Raw genomic sequence first — 22,069 nt, 5'->3', positions numbered from 1 at the left:
CGACCGCTGTATGTGTGTGTATGTGTGCATGCGTGCGCGAGGCTAATATTATATAAAATCCTATAAAACACGAGCGAATTCGTGCTGGTTGGTTTATTTTGCGGTGTATAAACAGAGTACAGAGGAGCGATATCGCGCTTATTTCATCCTGTAACGTGTCCATTTCCCCGCCGCGAAATGCAATCTACGCGTCAATAAACGTTACAATCCGGCTGGACGAGCATAACCGGCAGATAACCGCGCGCACACGGAAGGGTTTGGGTACTCTGTGCCTGCGGCAAACGGAGTTTCGCTTGAACGAGCGCGCAATAAGACAACACAACAACAGCGACAGCAGCAGCAGCAACAACAACAATAACAACAGTGACTCGATGTATGTAAAATTCAATGGTTTTATTTAATTGACAAAGTGTTCATAATGAATATCCCATGTATGACGCGCCGGCGTGCGCGCTCGCAACGTCCTGGCCGCGCGTGGTACACGACGTAATGTAATAACAAATATGTACACACGTAGAGAGCACGTAACAAACTAGTGATACACTTCGGAGAATGAATGGGAAGATAATGAGGATGCGCGAACGATCGCACCGAGGCCCGTCGCCGAGGCCCGTCGCTCGTCGTCTCAGCGGATCGTCATAGTGTTTCTATGTACAAACGCCCCGCTATCGGATTATCTAGCGAACCGATAGAGAGGGACTTCGTGCGCGACACTTAGGTACTCTAAAAAGTTTCTCCCGCACGCTCTCATTCGTCGTCCGTCACGCACACGCTCGCCCTGGGCGCACGGCAGCTGGCCGGACACAAGCAGGCAAGGCAGGCAGACAAGCGGAACAGACAGATATTCAATAGATCGGACAGTCCTGGCCCATATCGGCTAGGTCAAATGTTCCGTATACTAATCTCGGTGACACGCCGGCCGGCCGGCCGGCCAGCCGACGGCGATGACGACGACGACGGCGGCGGCGTCGGCGGCGGCGATACCGCGCGCGTACGAGATATCGATTTGTCCGTCTCGGCAATTTGCCCGCATGCAATTCGCCAGACTGATCGGTACATCGGCCGAAGGGAAGCTAGCCACGACGCCGATTTCGATTGCACCCGCGGGAAATGTCCAATCACGACTACACTCGCACGATGTCATCTCCTCCTCGCGAGGTGTTCCGCTGTTAGTCGACAATTTACATATTCGCGCCCTCGTGGCCGGCGGAAGTATAATACGGCGACGTGTGCTGATCGTTTCGCCTGTTTCGGACTGTTTGGACGCTTCTTCAGGATGTGACGAAACCCTCAAGGCGCGAGCCGTCGTTCAGCGTGTGTTATTTCTGGTTCTTATTCCATCTTTGCCACGTCTTTAATTGCCACGTGATTAATTTGGAGGGACAGTTTAAAAATATCTCGAATATCTATGTGACGCTTTGCAAAATGCTCCAACTGCCCCCGGGGTTTCATCATCGATCGCTCCTCAAATTAGGACACTCTGAACTATTAGTTAATGCGCAAATAGGCCACGGTGGCCTGGAGGGTGAATGAAACCTTCGAGCTATGTCAACAGCCGTGTGTTATCTCTTGTTCTGCCTGTTTCACCGCGTCTTTGCATAAATAATACAACAATTTAAAGGGTAATTGGAAAATATCGCGAATGTCTTTGTGATGTATTTTAAAAGACGCAAACTGACTTGAGGGCTAATCATTGTTTCTCAGATTAGAATAGCACAAAAACTATGTTACTTAATACGCGAACAGAAGTCACAGTGGTCTGGAAAATAAAACCCTCAAGATAACTCAACCACTTTTGTTCTTACCCCTTTTTCTACGCGTCTTTGCGAGTAATGCGAAAGTTGGAAGAGTGATTAAGAGATATCACTAATATCTCTGTGATTCAATATACTCCCTCACAAGCTTGACAAACAATTGGAGAAACGATCATTGATTGTTTCTCAAACTACAACACTTTGAACTGTTAATTAATGCGCAAATAGGTCACAACAGCTTGGAGGGTGAACTAAATCCTCAAGGCTATCCATTGTGGTGTCAACCACTCAAATTAGAACACTTTGAACTCTAATTAGTGCATAAATAAGCCACAATAGCTTGGAAAGTGAACGAACCCTCAAGGTGAATCAACCACTGCGTGTTGTTTTATGTTCGTACTCCTTTTTTATCGCGTCTTTGCAAAAATTGAAAGATACCGTAAGTGTTTCTGTGATATAAGATACTGATGTTGCCCTGGGAGCTTAATAATCAATTGTTTCTTAAATTGGAGTACTTGAAATAATTAATTAATGCGCAAGAGAATTGGTCACGATAATCTGAAAGGTGAGTGAACAATCGGGGCGAATCAACCATTTATATTACCTTTTGTTTCTTCCACTTCTTCGTGCTTTATGAACAATGCAAAACTTGAAAAGATAATTGAAAAATAGTGTCTCTGTGATATCTTCCAAGATTCCCAAACTGCCCCGAGAGTTTATTCATCAATCCTTCTTCATATTAAAGCACCTTTAATACTTAACGCGCAAACAGACGACGGTTTGAGGGTGAACGATCGAATGTTCAATGGAGACAGTACAATCTACTTTATGCTGATTGAGCGCTATATGGAAATTTTGATTTGACGAATGGCAGTCAAGAGAGAATGCGATCAATATCAAGCTACAACAAGGTCCTTTCGGCGTTCACGATGTTCCTGCGACGCGCATGATGCTGCGGTGACACGTCCGTGACTAGTTCGGCATCACGCAGGACGGCTCGACGCGTCCTTGAAGCCTCACCGAGTAGCGTGTACGAACCACCTAGTCGAAGCGTACGCGCGCGCGTGTTTTCGAGGAGTCCTTGAGCGTTCCCTACGCAGTCGTATCGCGCGCTAATTGCTGTCATCCGATAATATCCGGCCGACAATGGACAATAATCCGGGTGCGCTGGTATACATCGGATGGATGTTATTAGCAGAATATTACCAATTACGAGGTCAATGCGCGACAATGTGGCGGAACGGCTCTAGGACGAAGACCGCCCTAGAGGGAGACGAACTCATGCGGCGGCTGAATGATTCGCGGCGGTGGCGGCGGCGACAGCCGCAGATCCACGTCCGTCAAGGAGAACGCGGAGCTGCCATTGGCAGTGACCCGCGGGCCCATATTGTCGTAAGGCGAGCCGACCTCGGTGCTGCGTAACGCGCGACGAGGCAGCGTGGCAAAGCTGGACACGTTGACGGTCGCTGGCAAGGCCGCGGTGGTCTTGACACCAGCCGAAATCGCGGCTGCGCCGCTCACCGCATGGACGGGGATGTCGAGAAGGTCCGGGTAACAGCGTTCCGACGAGTCCTGCGGCAACGACACGGAGATGAAGATATTGCCGAAGATACCGGCTGGCAATACACCAGTAGTGAACTCCGGCGGAGGTGGTGGGAACACAGCGGCGCAAGGGACCGCGCGAATGGCGTTCACCGCAGTTTCTGGTCGTAGCCGTTCGACGGTGACGGTTGCAGCAGCCATGGGATCGCAGATGGATCCGCGTTCGGCCAATTCGAGATCACCAGTGCTGCATGCTTCACCGAGACTGCCCTGTCCGCTACCGCGATCGTTGCTGTTGCCGGGTGTGGTGGTGGTGGTCACAGACAAGTCTAGTAGCTTCTTCTCTTGGTCGCCGAAGCTGCCGCTACCCTGCAGCTTTACCTTCTCCCGTTTACTGTGTCGGCGGCTGCCACCGCAGAGGCAGAGAGCTAAGAGCACTGCTGAGATGGAGGCGCACACCGCGGCGGCACCGCCACCTGCCAGGCTCACCCAGAGCAGCCAGTTGTCGCTCTGGGAGAGAGTTGGCGCTGTGTAGACGCGGGGTATCGCCACACTGACCGTGTCGCGAGCGAGGCCGGCGATGTTACGCGCAAAACACGCGTATTCGCCGGCGTCGCCGTCGCTGGCGTTGTACACAGTCAGATTGCTCCATCGTTCCGCGATCCTGAAGGACTTGTCGTTGCTGGTGACTGTGCCAACGACCTCGGACGTCGCATACACCACGAGGGTACCCGTGTACGGCTGGTCGGACTTGGTAGCGTTCACTGGACCGCCATTTAGCTGCCACCAGACCTCCGGCTCAGGATCGCCGGTCGCCAGACACGCCAAACTGAGATTACCGTTGGTTTCTTCCTGTATGCTGCTCGCTAAAACAAACACTTTAGGTTCGCAAGCGAATTCGACGGGTTTCACATCCTCCCATCGACGACCCGCCAATCTAGTTGGGCCCGAGCAGATCTGCGGTGTGGAGTATAGTTTACTGGGTGCGTCTGGGATCAACCAGGTGCGGAAGCCCCGCAGCCTGCAGTCGCATCGCCACCGATTGCTGTCCAACGTTAAAGTCTTCAGTTTCGATAGACTGGCTATCACTGAGGACTCCAGATACTCCAGCTGGTTGCCGTCCAGCTTGAGAAATTCCAAGCCGGTGAGGTGAGCGAACGCGTTGCCGTGTATCTCGGTCAAGGAGCACCGCTGCAACTCTAAATTTCGCAGGTGTTGCAGCACCGGGAACTGCTTATCGCATAATGTGCTGAGTGGGTTTCCACTGAGTATCAAGATGCGCAATCTCTCGTTGCCGACGAACGTGTCCGGCTCCAAGCTCGTCACATGGTTGTCCGACAGGTCGATCTCGATGAGTATCCTCATGTCCTTAAAGGAGTCCGCGTGAATCTCGTAGATTCCGGCGTTGCGCAAGAACACCCGCTGTAGGTTCACCAGGCCGGCTCGTTTGAATATCTCCGCTTGCAGCGCGGGTATCTTGTTGCCGGAGAGGTCGAGCACCTGCATGTCTGGGTCGAGAGACGCCGGCAGCGACGTCAGGCCGGCGTCAGGACACAGGGCTGACTTTTTGCCGGAGGTCCACTTGCATCGGCACACCGCAGGACAGTCGGTCCAATCCGGGAAAGCGGCCGCCCGCGACAACAAGGCGAAACTCCCGATCAGGAGAAAGAGGGCGAGTAGTATGCGCCCTCCTAGAGGGTGACGCCTTGTCACTAACATAACACCGTCCTTTTATCGGTGTACCCGGTGTCTGCTGATCCGTCTGATCCTCTTCTTGCCCTCGGGCGAGAGCAAGATGCTGGCACCACCACCACCACCGCCGTCACCACCACCAATACCACCGCCTCTGCTGCGAAACGACGACGACGACGACGACGACGACGACGACGACGACGACGACGACGACACTTCTCCGTCTCACTGGCAAGCTGTGGAACAAAGGCCTCGTGTCAAGGCGCGCCTCGTAATCGATTGTTTGTGTACCCGATACTTTGTGGCCGCCGCGGCGTCCCAGCAAGATTCGTCGCGACGGATTTATCGTTGGCCCACATCGGTCGTTTGAGCCGAGTTCGGGAAAGAAGGAGGCGAGTGCGAACCGCTATCGTCCCCGAAATAGGAATTTAATATAGGCGGAAGAATAGGACGTCAGCGTATAAAGGACGTCGCGCATAAAAGGAGAAATATTACATTGCTGGAATAACAGATAGCGCGCGACTTCGTTGGAGAATCGTTTTGAGGCGGGCGAGATGCGCGGGAACGACCGTTCATCATGGATGGTGTCAAACAAACTTGTCGCGCTTTAATCGCGAACTACTAGCCGCGAATTCGAGCTTTCGTGGGCGAGCACGCGCTCTATCGGGACGAATTTCATAATCTCGACGAACACACAAATCACAGGCAAAGGGAATGAACACGACGAGACGCGTGGGAGCGCAGCGTGTTGTCGCGAATTGGATAGAAGGAAACGGGATTCCTTGAGACAGGCAGAAGAAGATAAAGAGAAAGAAGCTTCTTATTCTTACTCGAGCGTCTCGGTAGTAGCCGCCTAAGCGTACCGTCCGCGACACTGAATGAGGCCGTCATGCTCGCGCGGACGCTTCCATTGTCTCTTAGGAGCTTTCATTTCGCAGACCTGTCCTCCGGGCGTCGCGCCGGCATTGTCAGCGGGTGCTCGGGTCTCATCCTGATTAAGCGAGCGCCATAAGTGCGCGCGGGACCTTAAGCCAATCTAGCCTCCTTTATAACTCCCGCGGCGATTTAATCTGGAAGAATTACGAGTCATGTATAAATGAGGTTCTCGACATTCGCGCGTTCAGGCATCGGTGGAGTACTTACTTGAATATTGGGGCGAATTCAGCTTTTCCAGAATACGACCTCCAGTCGTATTCGCTGATTCAACGGTGATCCTTTGATATGCAGCTCGCCGAGGTAGCTGCCGATTTCCACTGCACCGTTGAGGACAAAATCAGAAAGGGAACGCGTGTGACAAATTATCGATTATGTGAGCGATATGAATTTTAAATGTCGCCTCGGTGCTCCTCGCGGTCGGCATATTAATCAACGGAATATGCCTGTCTCGCCATATTAATCGCTGAGTCCGCTAACGGTGCTAACCCCCTCCCGCTCGACGCGACGTAACCCACCAACACAGGCACGTACACGCTTACAAACTATACACATACACACACGCGCGCACTCACAAACAAGACACTCACGCGACGGGCAGCTTACGACACTTATCATAAATTAATCGCGAGGCGCGATGAACCCGAAAACGAGTTCGTGGCACCGCGATTGGCCCCCTCACGGTGTCGAGTAGCCGGAACAGCGATTCACCGGCGGTGTCGCCTTTCGTTGGGAGGCGCGAACACGATACGACACGGCACGGTCGCGGGCTAATTGAGTTGGGCGAAAGTTTCCCGTCAAATTGGCGGCTCTCTAGTGGCAGTTCTGGTTCACCAGGCTGCACTCGAGCTGCTCCGCAGCGGCGCTCCGTCGGGTGCGAATTAACGGTGTGAATTGCGCCATTCGCGCGAAATCTCACCCTGACTCGTGGCGTTGGCCGATCCTCGACCGACCTGACGAGCGCGACACCGGTTGACGGCCATCAACCGTAGGCGCTCTCATCAGCCAGCCCTCGCGTTACGTCGCCTTGTAAACTCGAATTAACGCACGTAGCAAAGCAACAAAAAAAAGGAATTCCCGCGGATACGTTTAACCAATCACGGGACCGCTTACAGCCTCTCTTCGACCTTAAAGACGAACGTATACTGTGTCTCACTCCCGGAATTTCATCGACTCCGTATCGCGCAGCCGTTCGCACAGCTTTCTCTCTCTCTCTCCCTCTCTGTCTGTCTCTTTCTCCCTCCCGCTTACGTTCTACCTCAGCGGTCCAGCGACTCCTCGCGAATCTCACCACGACGGCTGCGATCGCGATGTAGCGCAAAGAAATCGAACACAACGGGCGGCCCTCGCCGACATGGATCTCCTCAGCATTGGAACTCCCGCGAGAATAGTCAGAGCAGCGCTCTCCTTTGCCTTCCTTCTTCCGTGACGAGTATCGTTGCGACACTCCCGACGTTGCAATACACATGCACACGCACACGCCCGTTATCAACGTCCTCGCCACGCGTACCCACCGCCGTGCACGTCCGTGTTCAGCCGTTCTCTCACGAGAGGACACCCCCCACCTGAGCAGCGAGGTCGTCGACTGGCATCGACGTCCTCCAGCGCTATCTTCTCCTCGCCGATCAATCAATCTCCGTACCGGCAAGACTTTGGCGACGATGAACACCCGCACAAGTCGTTCGGATCGGTACCCGGATCGAGCGTCGCTGGACAGTAGGAAGAAGGGTGGCACGATCGCGCGGCGATCGCTCCATCGGAGCGACTCATCCCTTGCTCGGGATCTCCGTACAAAACGACCTTGGAGGCTGCTCGGAAGGCACTCCGATATACCGTGCGCTCGGAAGATACGGAGATGGATCACGAGAGACACACCGGCACCCAAATCCAGGCCGGGTGCTCCGATGTGCTCGGTCACTCTCTTCTTGTCTTTCTCTCTCTCCCTCTGCTCCTCTATCTAATACACACTCTCTCTCTCTCTCCCTCTGTCGCGACGATCGGCCACGGAGAGCCGCAGATTTGCCGCAGCGGCCACCGACACGACGGATCTGTATCCGCGTATCCGTCCCTCTCTCGCGCGCGCACGGCGCCCTCTCCTTCGCGCCCTCCGTCTTTTACCTCCCGCTTTCGCCCTTTCCACGAGCCACCCTGCCTGCTACCTTCCCACTTCGCAACCCCGCGGCTTCTCCTCTCCGTTCCTCAATCCCTCTTTCCCTCTCTCTCGCATCCCTCAGCGCGCATCCCGTGTTGCGTTCACCCTTTCCGGTATCCTAGTCGCATAGCCATCTGTAGGCAGCACCGTCGAATTCTGGGTAGCGGTTCAATGATAGTAACATTCCCCTTCCACGTCCCGACCTCCCCCTGCCACCCTCGCGCGTCGAGACGCTCGCTTCTTCAACATTCTTCGACGAGTCCCTTCTTTGATGTACCTCGCTTTCTCACGGGGTGAGAATTCCGGCGACAGGATTACCCCGTGTACGCGTTTAAGTGAAGCGACAGAGGACGACAGAGGCGCGACAGCGGGAGTCGCGGGAAACCGGTGGGCTTGTTGGTGCAGGCGCAGTTACTGCTTCATTTGACCGAAAGGGCATCGATTTTCTCCTCTCACGGAGCCGAGAAACGTTAAGGGTACCGTTGATCGTCGCGAGCTGAGGATTAAACCTCGACTCACTTGCCAACGGATTCTGCGTTATCGACTAAGTCCTCCTCCGGATACCCACTAGCTCGAGCCAGCAGGCTTTAACTTTGACCTGGCCTACCAGTGGCGTCGCTACTTTGTTCGAAACTTTCGATGGATAAATGCTTGTACACGCGACAACATTTACAGAGGTAACAAGTTTGATGGAACGCTAGAATGAAAGTGGGTTCTAATCGGTGGATTAGGTGAAACAAGTCGAGCCGACTTTCGAGACGCGGCTGGTCGCGGCTGGTCGCGGCGTCTTTCGTCGCGGGACCACGATGGACCACGATATTGGGAGATCAGCCGGAGGACATGAGCTCGGGAAGAGACTTATGACGGGACAACGGTATAGCCGACCCCATTGGGTGAAGGCAGCGGAAATCGCTCGCTGTTCTTCTTTTTTTTGCGTTTTCAAGCTTTTATTACAAGAATATAGTATAAACTTTTGCTCGATAGCGCGCTCCGTCGCGCGTGAATTTTCATACATATAATTGCATCTCTCAAACCCCGCGCAGGCCACGATAGTCATAGCTTTTTTTTCGATAGTTTACCGATATATGTATAATAATAGATCTTACGATTAGAGCTTATCTCGTCTAACTTGTGATCTATAGGTATATCTGGGATTTTTTTTCTTGTTTAACTGGAAACATACTTGGCAATTCACGTCTAATAAGTACAACGAAGCATTTTTTTCTTTTTTTTCTTTTTTAATCTCGACCTCTCAACGCCATGGGCGCCGTCGGTCACCCTCCTCGCGTTTTCTCCGCCGCAACTTTTGTGACCTGGCGTCGCGCCTGTAATTGATATGTCAATTTTTTTTCCTTACAGCGAAGTTCCAGCTCGTTCCGGGGGGAAAAGCGTAGTTACTGCGAACGTCGACCTCACGGCAGTGCTGGGTATTATTTCCAGCTATTGGCTGAAAATGGAGACAAGGGAAGAATAATTTAATGCGCGATCGGGCGATCCTACGATTTCGTCTAAGTCCTGCTCCGACTTCTACGTGCAAAAGGAGTCACATTAACGCTTTAACGCTTTAACGACGACTCGAGAAGCATCCGCTCCGAATTGCGGTTCTTCGACTTTATTCTTTCTTTCTCTCCCCCTTTTGCGTGATCTCGTTGCAAACTAGAGCGGCGCTCGCGCGATTACCGTAATTTTACGACTAACGATGTCCCCGTGATCTTCGGAATGTATATGCGAACTCTATTCTATCGATCTGTCCAAGAGTCTGCGATTGATTTCACTTCGTACCTTTGTAATATATGTCCCTGTTCATCGTCGGACAATTCTTCGGGCCCTAAACACACACACATACACACACATGTGAGAATTAGCGGCTGATAATGCATGTAATCATGTGGGATGCGCACTTTTGCACTGTTACGGCGTACCTGAACATTAAAATCAATGTTCGTCCGCACTGGACGATGATGAAGGGGTTGCGGTGGTCTAAAGTTATTCGCAAGCGGCGCGTTCGGCTGTTTCTCGTCGCCTTGCATCAATTGCCTTAGAGCGTGTAACTGCAATAATTACGAAGATAAGTAGCAATCGAACGTATTCCCCTAAGATGAGTTGGCACACACAGAAAAATATCATCTTACTGCTCAAAAAGTGATTATTTAATTTACTTTCGTTTTTTCTTTACAATCCAGAAATTTAATATAGTGGCGCAGCGGGAATCTCGTGTTCTTTTATCAACATTCTCTTTGACATATAAAAACAATCTTAGTTCAAAGACTGAAAAGGTCACCGAAAAAAAATCACACAGACTGTAAGAATTAAATAATGGTTATCTTCATCAGAAAATATTTTCTTGATAATAACTTTAAAATCTATTTACCACAAATTTTAGAAAGGATTTAGAAAACTTACATTATATCATGTACTCAAAAGAAGAATTTACTCTCTTTATGAGAATATTATAAAACTTTATAAATGATAAATATAAATTAAATATTAATATAATTATAAATTTATAAATTTACTGAAATTCAAGATATACCTTAAATAAACCTGATGTGTGCTTATATAATAAATTTGTGAACAATTTGCCATATATATTTTTCTGTGTGTGTAAAAACATTTTTGACTGAATCAATAAAAGGAGTATCTCGCCGATTAATGAATATTCACTCATAGAGAAAATACTCGGTTAAATATGGTTGCCGTAACGAAATATTAATGTTACTTTTTGCTACGCACAAAAGAGCTGCCAAAATCATAATACTCTAGAAGTAGTATTCTACCCTTCTTTATTGTCTATTCATACATATTTGAGAGAAAATTTCAGTAGCGCAACCAAATCCTACGGATCTCTCAACCATAATATTCGTTTCGCAGACCACAACAGAGAGAGACAGCAATATTCTTTCAGCTGAGGCAACTAACTAACTGAACGTATCATAAGAATTGTGGCTGCGAGTATTGTATAGATGGGCACATAACAATAGCAATTTTTAATGCAATATCTGTTTGACTTGAATTTATTTCTTAACCATAGAGAATGTGGCTGGAGCAAACATAACAGTTTTTTCCGTGCTGATATTCAGTGGAATATTCAACTTTTTGTTTTTGTGGCAATAAAATTGATAATTTATATGTGCTTTGCATGCGATGACGCTCAAACAAAACAGAAATTCACGATGACGTCAAAATAATGAGAAATTCATTCATTACGAAGATTCAGGTACGAGGAATCATGATTGAAAAGTGAGTTTTTCAATTTTTCTTTTCATTATTTTGATGTCATCGTTATCGTGAGTTTTTGTTCTGCTTTTCGCCGCTATTAACTGATTCTTTCAGTGAGATTCTACTGATTGCAGTACTATATTTATGGTCAACCTAGCAATTACGATTATAGCATTTCAGTGGAAAACATACTGATTGTACTTTAGAGAGTGAATAACGAATCAGTCAAGCGCGGCGCAGAAGGAGAGTTGAAGCGAGATTTTTTGCCGTCGCGTGAGTATCACGGCCGAAAGTTTAAATCAAATTCAAGCCCGATCCAATTCTCAACCCCCGTTATATTGTACAACATGGTACGAGTGATTTTATCACCTCAGTGAAAGCGGTCGATATCAGTAATAACAACATTTGCAATTCCGATGTGGCGGCTAATTTAAATACACGATCGATTATCGCAGATGTCATTTTCGCGGAATGAGCACGGGGTTGTTGCGTAACTTTATATATCGAAGGTGTGTTTAACGCCCATCGCGCAAAGTATCCGCCCTGTTATAAGATACCTTAATGGACCTCGTATTCTTTTTACAAAGCCGTTCGCGCGCATCATTAACTTGCGCGCTCCAGCAGCTTTTCGCGAACAGAGACAAGTGCCCGACGCGTCTCGCGCTAGGACCGAGGTGAGCCGAGGTGAACTCGGCGAATGAGTTTTCGAATATTCTCGCTGTTGTGTCGAGACAACACGAGCAAGCACGAGATTCCGGAGATCAACGGTGGTTACGCGCGAAAATCCGACGAGCATGATTTACGACAGCGTTGCGCCGACTTCGGTAAGTGCCTCCTTTCCCGTCTCGCTTCACGATACTTTAATTATCCGGAGTTATCTGTGAAGTACGGCCCAAGTTCCCCGATGTTTCAAAGACTCCCTCTTAATGATCGGAATTGCATAATTGAGTAACCGCTGTACTTGGTCGCGCGAGCTGCGAGTGCGGCGGCGTGTGCATGCATTTTAAAAGCGGCGGCACGGCGATACTTGCCTGCTGCTTGGTGATGTATATGGGCTTGTTGAGGATGATCCATGTGGTGGTCTCGTGACACGCCGGCATCGTGGTGGAGCCGTCGTACGTCATGTAATGCTTCGTGTCCGGCAGAAGTTCGCGCACTCCGAAACGTTTAATTTCCATGGCCTGCCCTGTGCAATTCATACGGTCGATAACGTCAACTTCGTTCATGTACATATGCATACACCTGAGGAAACACATGCACACACGTATCCATGCATGGACGGATGGATGGATGGATGCATGCATGCATGCATGCATACATACATACATACATACGTACATACATACATACATACATACATACATATATACATGCATACGTACGTACGTACATGCATGCATGCATGCATGTATACACATGTGTCACTCGATTACATTGACGTCGCGGTACACAGTTGATACGTACACGCCGTTACGTATCGCTAATGTTATCGCGCATACCGCTCGATCATATTTGCATACGTCAAAGAACGCTCGCGTTCCCTTAAAGAATGATGGTAATTATCGATTTATCTTCCACGGACAAAAACTTGGTGACAATAGCACAGACACACACATACACACACACACACACATATGCCGAGTTTTTCGAAACTTATAATGCATGCCAGCGCCGTCGCGTCGTCGTCGCCGCCGAACTTTCGAAGATGCATCAATCTTTCGACTTCGTCATCCGGAAGCACCTTCTTATCCCGACATGTGAACTTATTGGGAGGAGGAGAAAGGAAAACGCAGAATCGACGGGAAGAAAAAGAGCATGTTTTCCGAGAGCAACTCTCTCTTTTCGCTCTCTCGCGAAAATGAAACGCAACGCGTTTATTTAGCCTCGCGTCGGGGTATCGTTTCGATTAAAATACGTTAGCGTACAGATGCAAAATATGACACGCTAACGACATTCACCCTCGTAAAAGAGATATAATGCTATTAATCTCTCTGTTCGTTATGCTAATTCCGGCTCATGTGACGAGGTATCAGAGGGAATTTTTAAAGCGGCACGGGCGAAAATTCACCGGCTAAAACGAGATTATCGCTTCCGCCGAATCTGCTGTCGCGGCTCCCCGGCGGACCGGCGTTCCAAAATAGACGTGGCTCGTAATATTATTGGTTTTCTCACCTCCGTATTTGATTTTATCCAGCTGCTCCGTGAACGTCCTTAGCTCCGGGTTCGAGAGGTCGCCCACCTAGAAAAGGACCGAGAGAAAGAGAGAGAGAGAGAGAGCGTCATATGACGTATCGCTCATTCCGATCTTTATTCGCGGCGTGATAAGCGCCGGCGGCCGAGATTAGGCATGTACCTGCAAAAGAAGCGACACCGCCACGATCCCTTGTGCTCGGTGCAGAGCGTCCGAGAAATTGTTGTAGAGCTGCGAGTTGAAGCCGAATATCTGGAGCTGCGCGAGAACAAAAGGCTTACGACGTACTTAGCGGTTCTAAAACTGAGGCGTCTTTTTCTTTAGAGAGACAACAAGGATTTCTTCCGCAGAGATACGCAAGCAGGGATATTTTCGAAAGAAGCAACCGCGAAACTTGACACCACAACTACCAAAGCACAGTCAAAACGACGGGTTTGTAATTTCTCATAAAAAATTACTCGCGAGTTTATAAAGGTACGTTTTATATATTTCATTGACATATCGAGAGAACAAAACTGAAGCGAGTAACGTAAACGTTCTCTCCCTTGCGCCACGCTCACTGAGAGAAAAAATATCGGAAAAATACAGGATATATTTATTCGGTTGGTACTAACAACATATTTACTTAAATCCAGATTCTCTCGTTTAAATAAAATAAACAGTTATTCTCATGAAAAGCTAAAGTCTTATGGAAACGTATATCTCCCTACTTGAGAAACATTTTATATCAGTACAAATAGATATATTATCAGTCTACACCGAATAAACGTCCTTTATTTCTTAGATATCTTTTCTTTCAGTGTATCTCTTCGAAAATCTGCCCTTTTGACCGCTCTGGTAGAACTGAATCGTCGGTGGTTCTAGTGTCAAGAATTTTATCTTCAATATTTTAAAACAAAAGGAAACAGAGAAAAGTCTGACAGCAAAGAATATTTAATTCAGGACTTAATCGAGTCGCTACGTCTCGCGGTCAGGGATGAATGCAACGCGACGAGGAGATATCGAGACTCTTTGGGAACATTGTTACCGATTTCGATCATTGTCTTCGTCGTTTGGTACCTCGGCAGGGAAGGCGTGCCCGTCGACGGTGTGCTCGCTGCCGATGCGATCGTCCGCGCCGAAGTGCAGATGGATCTCGTGAAACTGATAACGATAACTGAGCGGTCCGCCGGATATGTTGACGGGATGGCGAGTGTCGTTCTCCACGGCGAACACAACGCTGTGGCCGGTGTTCGCCAACACACCGTTGATTCTGTGTTTGTCCAAGTGAAGCGGTTGTAAATTCGGGTCGAAAAGCAGCCGAGTGGGCTCGAGATTGACCGGTGATTGTCTTCGACCTTTGTTACAGAGCCACCATTCCGGGTTGATAAGACCCCAGAAGGCGGGACCTTCGGAAGTGATTAAATTATTCAACGTGCATACTCGACTGCGCAACGTTTCAAGACGTCGATTTAAAAGCGTGAGATTCTCACCGGAAATACCGTCGTACGTCCACCATTCCTCCCAGCTAACGGGTGTCGATTCTGCAAACGTTTCGTTATTAACGAGCAACGTCATTTCCGCGAGACATCTGATGATCACGACGGCCAATTACGACCGATATTCCCGCAGGTTGCGAGATGCGTTTAGTGCTTGCATTTTTTATAGAGAAATAAAAGAAGCGTGGCAAATTTCTACAGCAGACGTCACATATGCTTTAGTTTTATCCTTAGAATAAATAGAGACTCTTAAGCTATACCAAAGCTATATCAAAGGAAATTAGAAAGAAAGAAAGAAAAGAAACAAATAACAGCCAATTTCGCTATAAAGGACCAAAAATTATTTGTCTCTTTTCTTCTTTTACTATCTTTCATTATATATCTTCAATTTCTATTACATATTATCTCTATTAATTGCACCAGACATCTAATAATTACGACGATCAATTACTAATACTTTTAAAAGTAGCGAGATGTGTTTAGTGCTTACATTTTTTATGAAAAAATAAAAAAAATGTAGTGCGCTTTTTATTTATCATATATCACATATGCCTTAGTTTTATTAGAATAAATAGAATTAAGGCCCTTGAAAAAGACAATCAAAGAAGGTAAGAAGCAAATAAGCTTAATTTCTGTCTCTTCATAGAGCTTCAAAAAAGCTCTTATTTGTCTCTTTTCTTCCCTCACTATCTCTGATTAGCATTAGGATATTTGCACGACTTGCAAGCTTACACGTTATAGGGGAGATCCGTTCAAAATAGCCATGCGTTTATATATTTATCGTGAAAGAAACGATAGAAAAGGGATCGCGAAATATTCCTTTTGCAGCATGAGTATTCTTCTCATGATCTAAACGAGGCGTTTTACGATCCCTTCTCCACTGTTGTTCTCACCATAAATATGTGAATGAAACAGACTAACAGGACCCTTGAGTCAAATTGAACCGGTCTCCCCTACACGTAGAACTGAAAATCGCAGTAAACCTGGTGAATAAGTGTCGGAGCATATATGATGAGCGAGGTGTTAGGGGTAACAAAAAAAATACCTTGTATCAAAATGACCACGAACACTCCCCAGACACCCAGGAAGACGGAACTGAAGAGGGCCATTCCTAGCGCTGCGCAGTCTTCGTCAATTGAACATCATTCGGCTCGTTTCTGCGACAAAGAGAGAAGGAGAACCAGTTGATTCGGGGGTTAGGTCGAGTGCGCTCGCGTGTCCCGCGCTCTCACGTGCCCCCTCGAAGGCTCGCGCGCGCTTTCGGAGGTCGCGACTTTCGCCCTTTCGAGCGACTTGTGTAGCCTGAGCCACCCCCTATGCGAGAAAGAAAGAGGGAGTCCGAGCCTGGTAACTTTCGCGAGGAGCAACTCCTCGCGATCCACGATAACGTAATTGATCCGTCAACCTCGCCGGCCAAAAAAAAATTCGCGAACCACCGTCGTCGGCTTCTAATCTAATCGCTCGGCGTCACGCGACGACGGCGACGACTCCTCGCGCGCCGACGCCGCCGTCGAATTTGCATCTGACGCTCGTTCCGCGCGAGGGAGTTATCGCGACGGGCATTTCCCGCGGCGCGATAACCCGCACGTTACGACGCTCGCGGGCGACTCGCGCATTACTGCGGAGCGAAATCTCGCCGTATCTGCCGTGTTACGACGCGCCGAAGCCCAGAGATCGGTCGTTCGCCGTCCTGGTCGGCCTCAGGTGAGGGGAGAGACTCTCATCTTCTTGTGCTTCTCCTCCTTCTGTTTTTTTCTCCTTGCCTCTCGAGCTTATTCTCGACGGGGGGGCGCGTGCAACAAGAGGCCGCCGAGCACCCACGGCAATGAGTGACGCGGCAAGAAAGAAGAGACAAAATCCGCAGTCATCGTTGTCCGGCGTCGCTTAAACGGGGGCGGGGTTCTCCACTTCGATCCCCACTCTGGTCCATTCTGGAGTCCACTCCACCCCCGGGTACCGCGGCACTCGAGCGGCTGTATTCTTAGGTCAGGGAGAACTCGAGTGCGCGGCTCGCTTCGATCGATCGATCGGATCTCCACGTCCACGCGAGGAGGAGCGGCAGAGACAGAGAGAGAAAGAGAGAGAGAGGGTATGTGCTTTCCCCGTGCGCTCGTGAATTTCAAAGGGTGGCCCGCTCTTCGTCGTCGCCGTCGTCTCCGACGCCGCGTCAGCCGCACGACCTCTCTCTCTCTCTTTCTCTCTTTCTTTTTCTCTTACCTTACCTCACCTTACCTTACCTCTTCGATGTATCTTCGGGATAGATACTTTTATCGCGCCGGATCTCGTCGCTGAAATATCTCGAGCCTTCGCGTTCATCGATCGCCCCGCACGTAGCCACTTCATCCTGCTTTAGTCGCCCATCTACCGATACAAACGGATTTTCACCCCCCGAAACGCCGAAAGTTCACGTTCCTCGCGATCCACCGAAGGTGCAAAGGTGAGAGCGCAACGGAAATAGCAGTCCATCGTTCGTATCTACCGGATCAATTTCGGAGGTCGGGACTAACGACGGACTGGATCTTCCTGGATTTTGTAATTACACCCTTCATCGATTGTACAGATAGAGGGGGAAGGTAATGTTTAGTGCGAAAGTCGAGGTAAACGCATCGATTAGACTAGTTCGCGCCGGCGAAACTCGCTCACGTTAATTCTCGCCGCATCAACATAATCCGACCATTTCTGTTTATCTCAGTGATAAATATCATCCGGTTTCAAGGGGAAAAGAAAAAAACAACCAAGCGATTTGATTGGCATTATCTTCCACCGCTGACAGGCACCAGAATAACTTGGCATTTGGACGAGAACACATTTTATAAAACGTTACATTTGCATTGTTACATTTGCGAGAATATCTAACGAGATAATTAAGTCTGACATTACACAATTGATTTTCTATGAACTTTCCGCTGTGTGTAAACATTAAATTAGTGAAGAAGATGTCAAATCGTTTCATCTATAATTCAAATGTTTTCAAGTTCATTTGTTCTTGTCATCGAAAAAGTTGTTTTCGAATCGTCCCTTCGAGATGCTAAGCATTTGATCGAACACTGTTGCACACTCTGTTTACATATTTTCCCGGTCTTCTTGCAGTTTTGTCAGCTTCTTTACTCAACATCGAGCGGAATATTGATTTAACGTCGCGCAGGCCCATCAGATCCACGAGAAGTGACGAAGAGCACGTTTGCCTCTCGTAAAAAATGGAAAAGAATCGGCCCGGGGCATGTTGACGGAGCGACAGAGAGAGTGGTCGACTCAAAATTGTTATCACGGCGGATGGATTCGATTGAACGACGTGGCCGCCGTCTCGGCTAGACGAGACAAACTCACCGCGAAGCAACAAACATTCCGTCCGCGCGATTTGAATCCCTGACCGCGCGCTCGTCGAGCGACGCGCGTGTTTCGGTTCAGCCACGCGCGCACAGGTCACGGCGCCCGACCTGTCGCGGATGTAGAAGGATCGGTCAACCCTCTCTCTCTGACAGACCGTCGCCATCAATCGCGATCTCTCTTCCGCATCAATCGTTCGCAGCCGCGCGTGTCGATTGTCCGCTCAATCGCAACCTCAATTCCGATCGTACACCTCAATTGCAAGCCCTTCGCACGTCACAACTCCCCTATATCTTGATCGTGCACGCCGCGTCCTCGCGCGTCGCGTTATCCTCGCGTCTGCGAATATCCGTTCTCTCTCTCTTTCTTCCCTCCCCCCCTCTTTCTCTCTCTTTCTCTCTCTCTCTCTCTCTCTCTCTCTATCTTTTTCCCGTACGTTCACTCGCTCATGTATCGCTTGTTTTTACTTACACTTCACGATCTCTTCCACCCCAATTGTCTTTTACATCGTACCTTGTATCGCCTCGCTTCTCATATCTGCTGCGCGACGCGGCGCATAGTCGCGCAAAAGACGTGCATCCTGACGTTATCCTTGTGCCAAGAGTATAACTGCACCGATTCGGCCCAGCAATGGTTCTTCACGACGGCACTCGAGACGCTGCCTCTCGAGAGCGCTCTACTGCTGCGGATCGCGGATGATCGAGAGACACAGTAGAATGCACAAAAAGAGGAATAGAGAAATAGAGGGAGATAGAACTAGAGAGGGAGATAGACGGAAGGGAAGAGGGCGACCAAGATAAATAGATAGATAGATAGATAGGAAGAGAGAGAGAGAGAAAGAGAGAGAGAGAGAGAGAGAGAGAGAGAGAGAGAGAGAAAGAGAGAGAGAGTAGGTGCACGCAGGTGCGACGAGGGGCAGGAGCCCGCGCGAATCGATCGCGGGGCCGCGACGCGAAACGCCGCGACGCGGCGACGAACGGTGCGGCCGAAAATTCGCGTGACGAGCGAAACGGTGAACGCGCGCGGCGTCTCTCCTGCGGAAATCAATAAGCGACGATCGCGAGCGTTGTGCGAGGAATCCTCGCGCGTCCACGTCCACGTCCTCGTCCTCGTCGCCCGACACTCTCACGTCGACGGATCGACTCCGGCGGCGGCGTACGCGCGCGTACCGGCAAAATTTCGCGATTTCAAGCTAGAACCCCCTCGAGGAAGAAAGAGAGAAAGAGAGAGAGAGATAGAGTCTCGCCTGTCCCTCCTCAGTCACGGGAATACTGACCGTGGACGACGAACAGGAGACGACGTCTTCCTTTTCCTCCTCCTCCGCCTTCTCCACCGGCGCACCACTTGTTCCACCACTTCTGCCGTCGACGGCGGCGACGACGACGCGCGCCACGCAAGCCGGACTCCTCTTCGAGGACGATGCCGGAGGACGATGCCGCCGTGCAGCGTCGCGGCAGGTTCGCGCGGCTCCGGAGCCCCGAGAGCTACCTCTCTCCGGATACTCCCTTTCTTCTATCCACCCGCCACCCTTGCTTCCTCGTCCTGTCTCTCTCTCTCTCTCTTCTTTTCCTCCTTCTGTACCTCTTCTACCGCCTCCTCTTGCTCTCCCCGTTCGCCGCTTCTTTTTGCCCGATCACGGAATAATTTCGTTAAAAGCGCACGGCGGCGAAGGAACGACGAAGGAGGAACGACTGCCCTACGAGGCGACTGTATACGTCCCTCCTCGCGCGCGCGTACTCACCCCCCGTCACCCCTTTCTCGCGCGGTGTCTTTCTCTCTTTCTCTAGCGGCGACCAACCCTCGGCGTCTTTCTCCCACGGCAGTATCGCGGCGCACGCGCCAGGTGGGTCCTTTCTCTCTGCCCTCCGCGTGCGCGCTCCGTCCTCTGCCCTCTGACTGTCTTTCCTTCTCTATTTCAACCCCTCCGCGCCTCCTCACCCTCTCGTGCGCGCGATCTATTTCGTATTCGTTCCTCCTGCGCGCGGCCCGTTGCTCGCTCGCTACGTTCGCGTTTGTTCGGCCGCCGCATCGACGCGTCCGCGGACACGGAGAGGACGAGACTTTCATGCTTCCATCGCTCGTTCCTTCGTCGACTCGCGACCGTCGCCGTCGTCCTCGGCCTCACCAGGACGTCTGCGCACTCGGAGAGGTTCCCGCGAATCGGGACGAATCGCATCGGCAACAAGGACACGGAGGAAAGAGACGCTCCAACGTTCTCTCTTTCTCTCTCTCTCTCTCTCTTTCGGCATGGATCGCCGCGCGCGAACCGGCTCGAGTTACGGCGAATTGACCTATTTGCGGAAGAAGGGGTGGCTTACGTTTCTCTCCTTCGTGAGGGAGAGGATTCCTGCCGCCTGCGAGGAACCGTCCGGAACCGTAAGCCGGATAAGGGCGCGCGATGTCGGAGAGCGCGACCTCAGCGAGAGAGAGAGAGAGAGTTCTCTCTCTCTCTCTCTCTTGCAATTTCCCTTCTCTCTTTGTATGCAAGCGACGGCACACACCGGTTCGATCGCGCGACGCGGGCATCGGAAAATCTTGGAGAAGATCCCCGTTTCACCCCTTTCTCCCTACTACCTCGCATCCCCGTCGAACTGGCGTTTCTTTTCTTCTCGGGACTTACCGCGCGTAACCAGAGCGCGCTATTATATCGGGCATTCGGTCGATCCCGGGGTTGCTCCAGCTTTTCGGAGGAAGTATGCTAGGAATTTATAGAATCCACCGGGGATATCGGCGAACTGATCTCGACGCATCTAGGTATTTCTTAGTTCAACATTGGCGCGAATATACGAATGTGAACGCGGCTGTTCGTTCAGCATAATTAATCCCGCGTCCGAGAAACGACAGATATGCTGACTCGTATTCGACGATGCTTAAATATTTAACTTAAACATATTTAATTTATTTACGTGTCCGATCAGTGTGGGCTACTTTTACTAATCGTTTCTCTGCGTACACGATATCGATCAGATGTATCAATTATAACGGTAACAGTTTTAACAGCTGAATTGAATCCGCAGTGGATAGCTCTTTTCGTTCAATCTTCGCACGTACGTCTGCCGTGGAAGGGGGAAAGTCGTGAAAATCTTGAGTTTCGCGTGCTGAGGAGACACGACAATCTCGCGACAACCTTCTGGATCACTTCCGCGACTCTCCTCGCGACTAAAGGGTGTCTCTCTCTCTCTCTCTCTCTCTCTCTCTCTAACTGAAGAATGAGCTAGAATGCAGGCGATATCGGTCTGCGCTAATCCTGTCATCGACATCGGGCCTGCGGAACTTTACGGCGACTTTCGGCTCCTCCTCAGCCGGGGGTATATCGATAGACACATCGGGGCGAAATTACGCTCGGGGATCCTCTGGCGTTGGCGTTTCGAGGTCACCGGGCGCCCCCGCCAGGATCTCCGGCGCGGATACACCGAAAAGCCCCTGACTGGTCGACTACGCGGAGGCGCTTATCGATTTTCAAAGCAGCATTGCCCCGCGTACGCCGCTCTCCAGGTCGTCGTCGGCGTCGTCGTCGTCGTCCTCGTCCTCGTCGTCGTCGCACGCGAGAGACAGAGAGATAGGCAAAGAAAGAGAATAAAAAGGAGGAAAGACAGAGACAGACAGAGAGAGAGAGAAAGAGAGAGAGAGAGAGAAAGAGAGAAAGAGAAAGGGAGAGAGAGAGAGAGGAAAAAGAGGCGAGAGGTTTCGGCACGACCGTGCAACTGGCCGATGCGACGCGTCCGAATGTCCGGATGCACTCTCGCGGCTGCATCTGATTGCCCGTTGCACATGCAAGCGC

General features: G+C 50.1%; 2 protein-coding genes across 4 annotated transcripts; both read right to left on the bottom strand.

Moving 5' to 3' along the window:
• Positions 1 to 374: 374 nt before the first annotated feature.
• Positions 375 to 8,502, bottom strand: LOC116847840 (leucine-rich repeat-containing protein 24-like). The gene is made up of 3 exons (XM_032823266.1): positions 6,132 to 8,502; positions 5,819 to 6,058; positions 375 to 5,224 (listed from the first exon to the last, which is right to left on the bottom strand). Exon 3 carries the CDS (start codon positions 5,013 to 5,015, stop codon positions 3,018 to 3,020), a length of 1,998 nt encoding a protein of 665 aa, XP_032679157.1. The 5' UTR covers positions 5,016 to 5,224; positions 5,819 to 6,058; positions 6,132 to 8,502; the 3' UTR covers positions 375 to 3,017.
• A 501-nt stretch (positions 8,503 to 9,003) lies between these two features.
• LOC116847829 (carbonic anhydrase-related protein 10) lies at positions 9,004 to 20,022 on the bottom strand. Of its 3 annotated transcripts, XM_032823248.1 has the most exons (11): positions 19,565 to 20,022; positions 18,802 to 18,970; positions 16,007 to 16,118; positions 14,956 to 15,006; positions 14,543 to 14,871; positions 13,646 to 13,741; positions 13,465 to 13,531; positions 12,324 to 12,478; positions 9,996 to 10,124; positions 9,856 to 9,901; positions 9,004 to 9,520 (listed from the first exon to the last, which is right to left on the bottom strand). In XM_032823248.1, exons 3-11 carry the CDS (start codon positions 16,068 to 16,070, stop codon positions 9,504 to 9,506), a joined length of 954 nt encoding a protein of 317 aa, XP_032679139.1. In that variant the 5' UTR covers positions 16,071 to 16,118; positions 18,802 to 18,970; positions 19,565 to 20,022; the 3' UTR covers positions 9,004 to 9,503. The 3 variants fall into 3 exon arrangements, with proteins under 3 accessions (XP_032679139.1, XP_032679137.1, XP_032679138.1); XM_032823246.1 differs by lacking the exon at positions 18,802 to 18,970 and having other exon boundaries at positions 19,565 to 20,021; XM_032823247.1 differs by lacking the exon at positions 19,565 to 20,022 and having other exon boundaries at positions 18,802 to 19,551.
• Positions 20,023 to 22,069: the final 2,047 nt, after the last annotated feature.

Source organism: Odontomachus brunneus, unplaced genomic scaffold (assembly GCF_010583005.1).
Source record: "Odontomachus brunneus isolate Ranch 3 - 2012 unplaced genomic scaffold, Obru_v1 Obru_scaffold_083, whole genome shotgun sequence".
Taxonomy (NCBI): domain Eukaryota; kingdom Metazoa; phylum Arthropoda; class Insecta; order Hymenoptera; family Formicidae; genus Odontomachus; species Odontomachus brunneus.
This window is presented reverse-complemented; position numbering and strand designations above follow the sequence as displayed.

Excerpts from the sequence above, each read along its gene's own strand:
- LOC116847840 (XM_032823266.1), bottom strand. The coding sequence starts at position 5,015 with ATGTTAGTGACAAGGCGTCACCCTCTAGGAGGGCGCATACTACTCGCC.
- LOC116847829 (XM_032823248.1), bottom strand. The coding sequence starts at position 16,070 with ATGGCCCTCTTCAGTTCCGTCTTCCTGGGTGTCTGGGGAGTGTTCGTG. Across the intron at positions 15,007-16,006 it reads CGTGGTCATTTTGATACAAG|AATCGACACCCGTTAGCTGG; the intron begins GTATTTTTTTTG and ends AAACGTTTGCAG. Across the intron at positions 9,902-9,995 it reads ACATTGATTTTAATGTTCAG|GGCCCGAAGAATTGTCCGAC; the intron begins GTACGCCGTAAC and ends GTGTGTGTTTAG.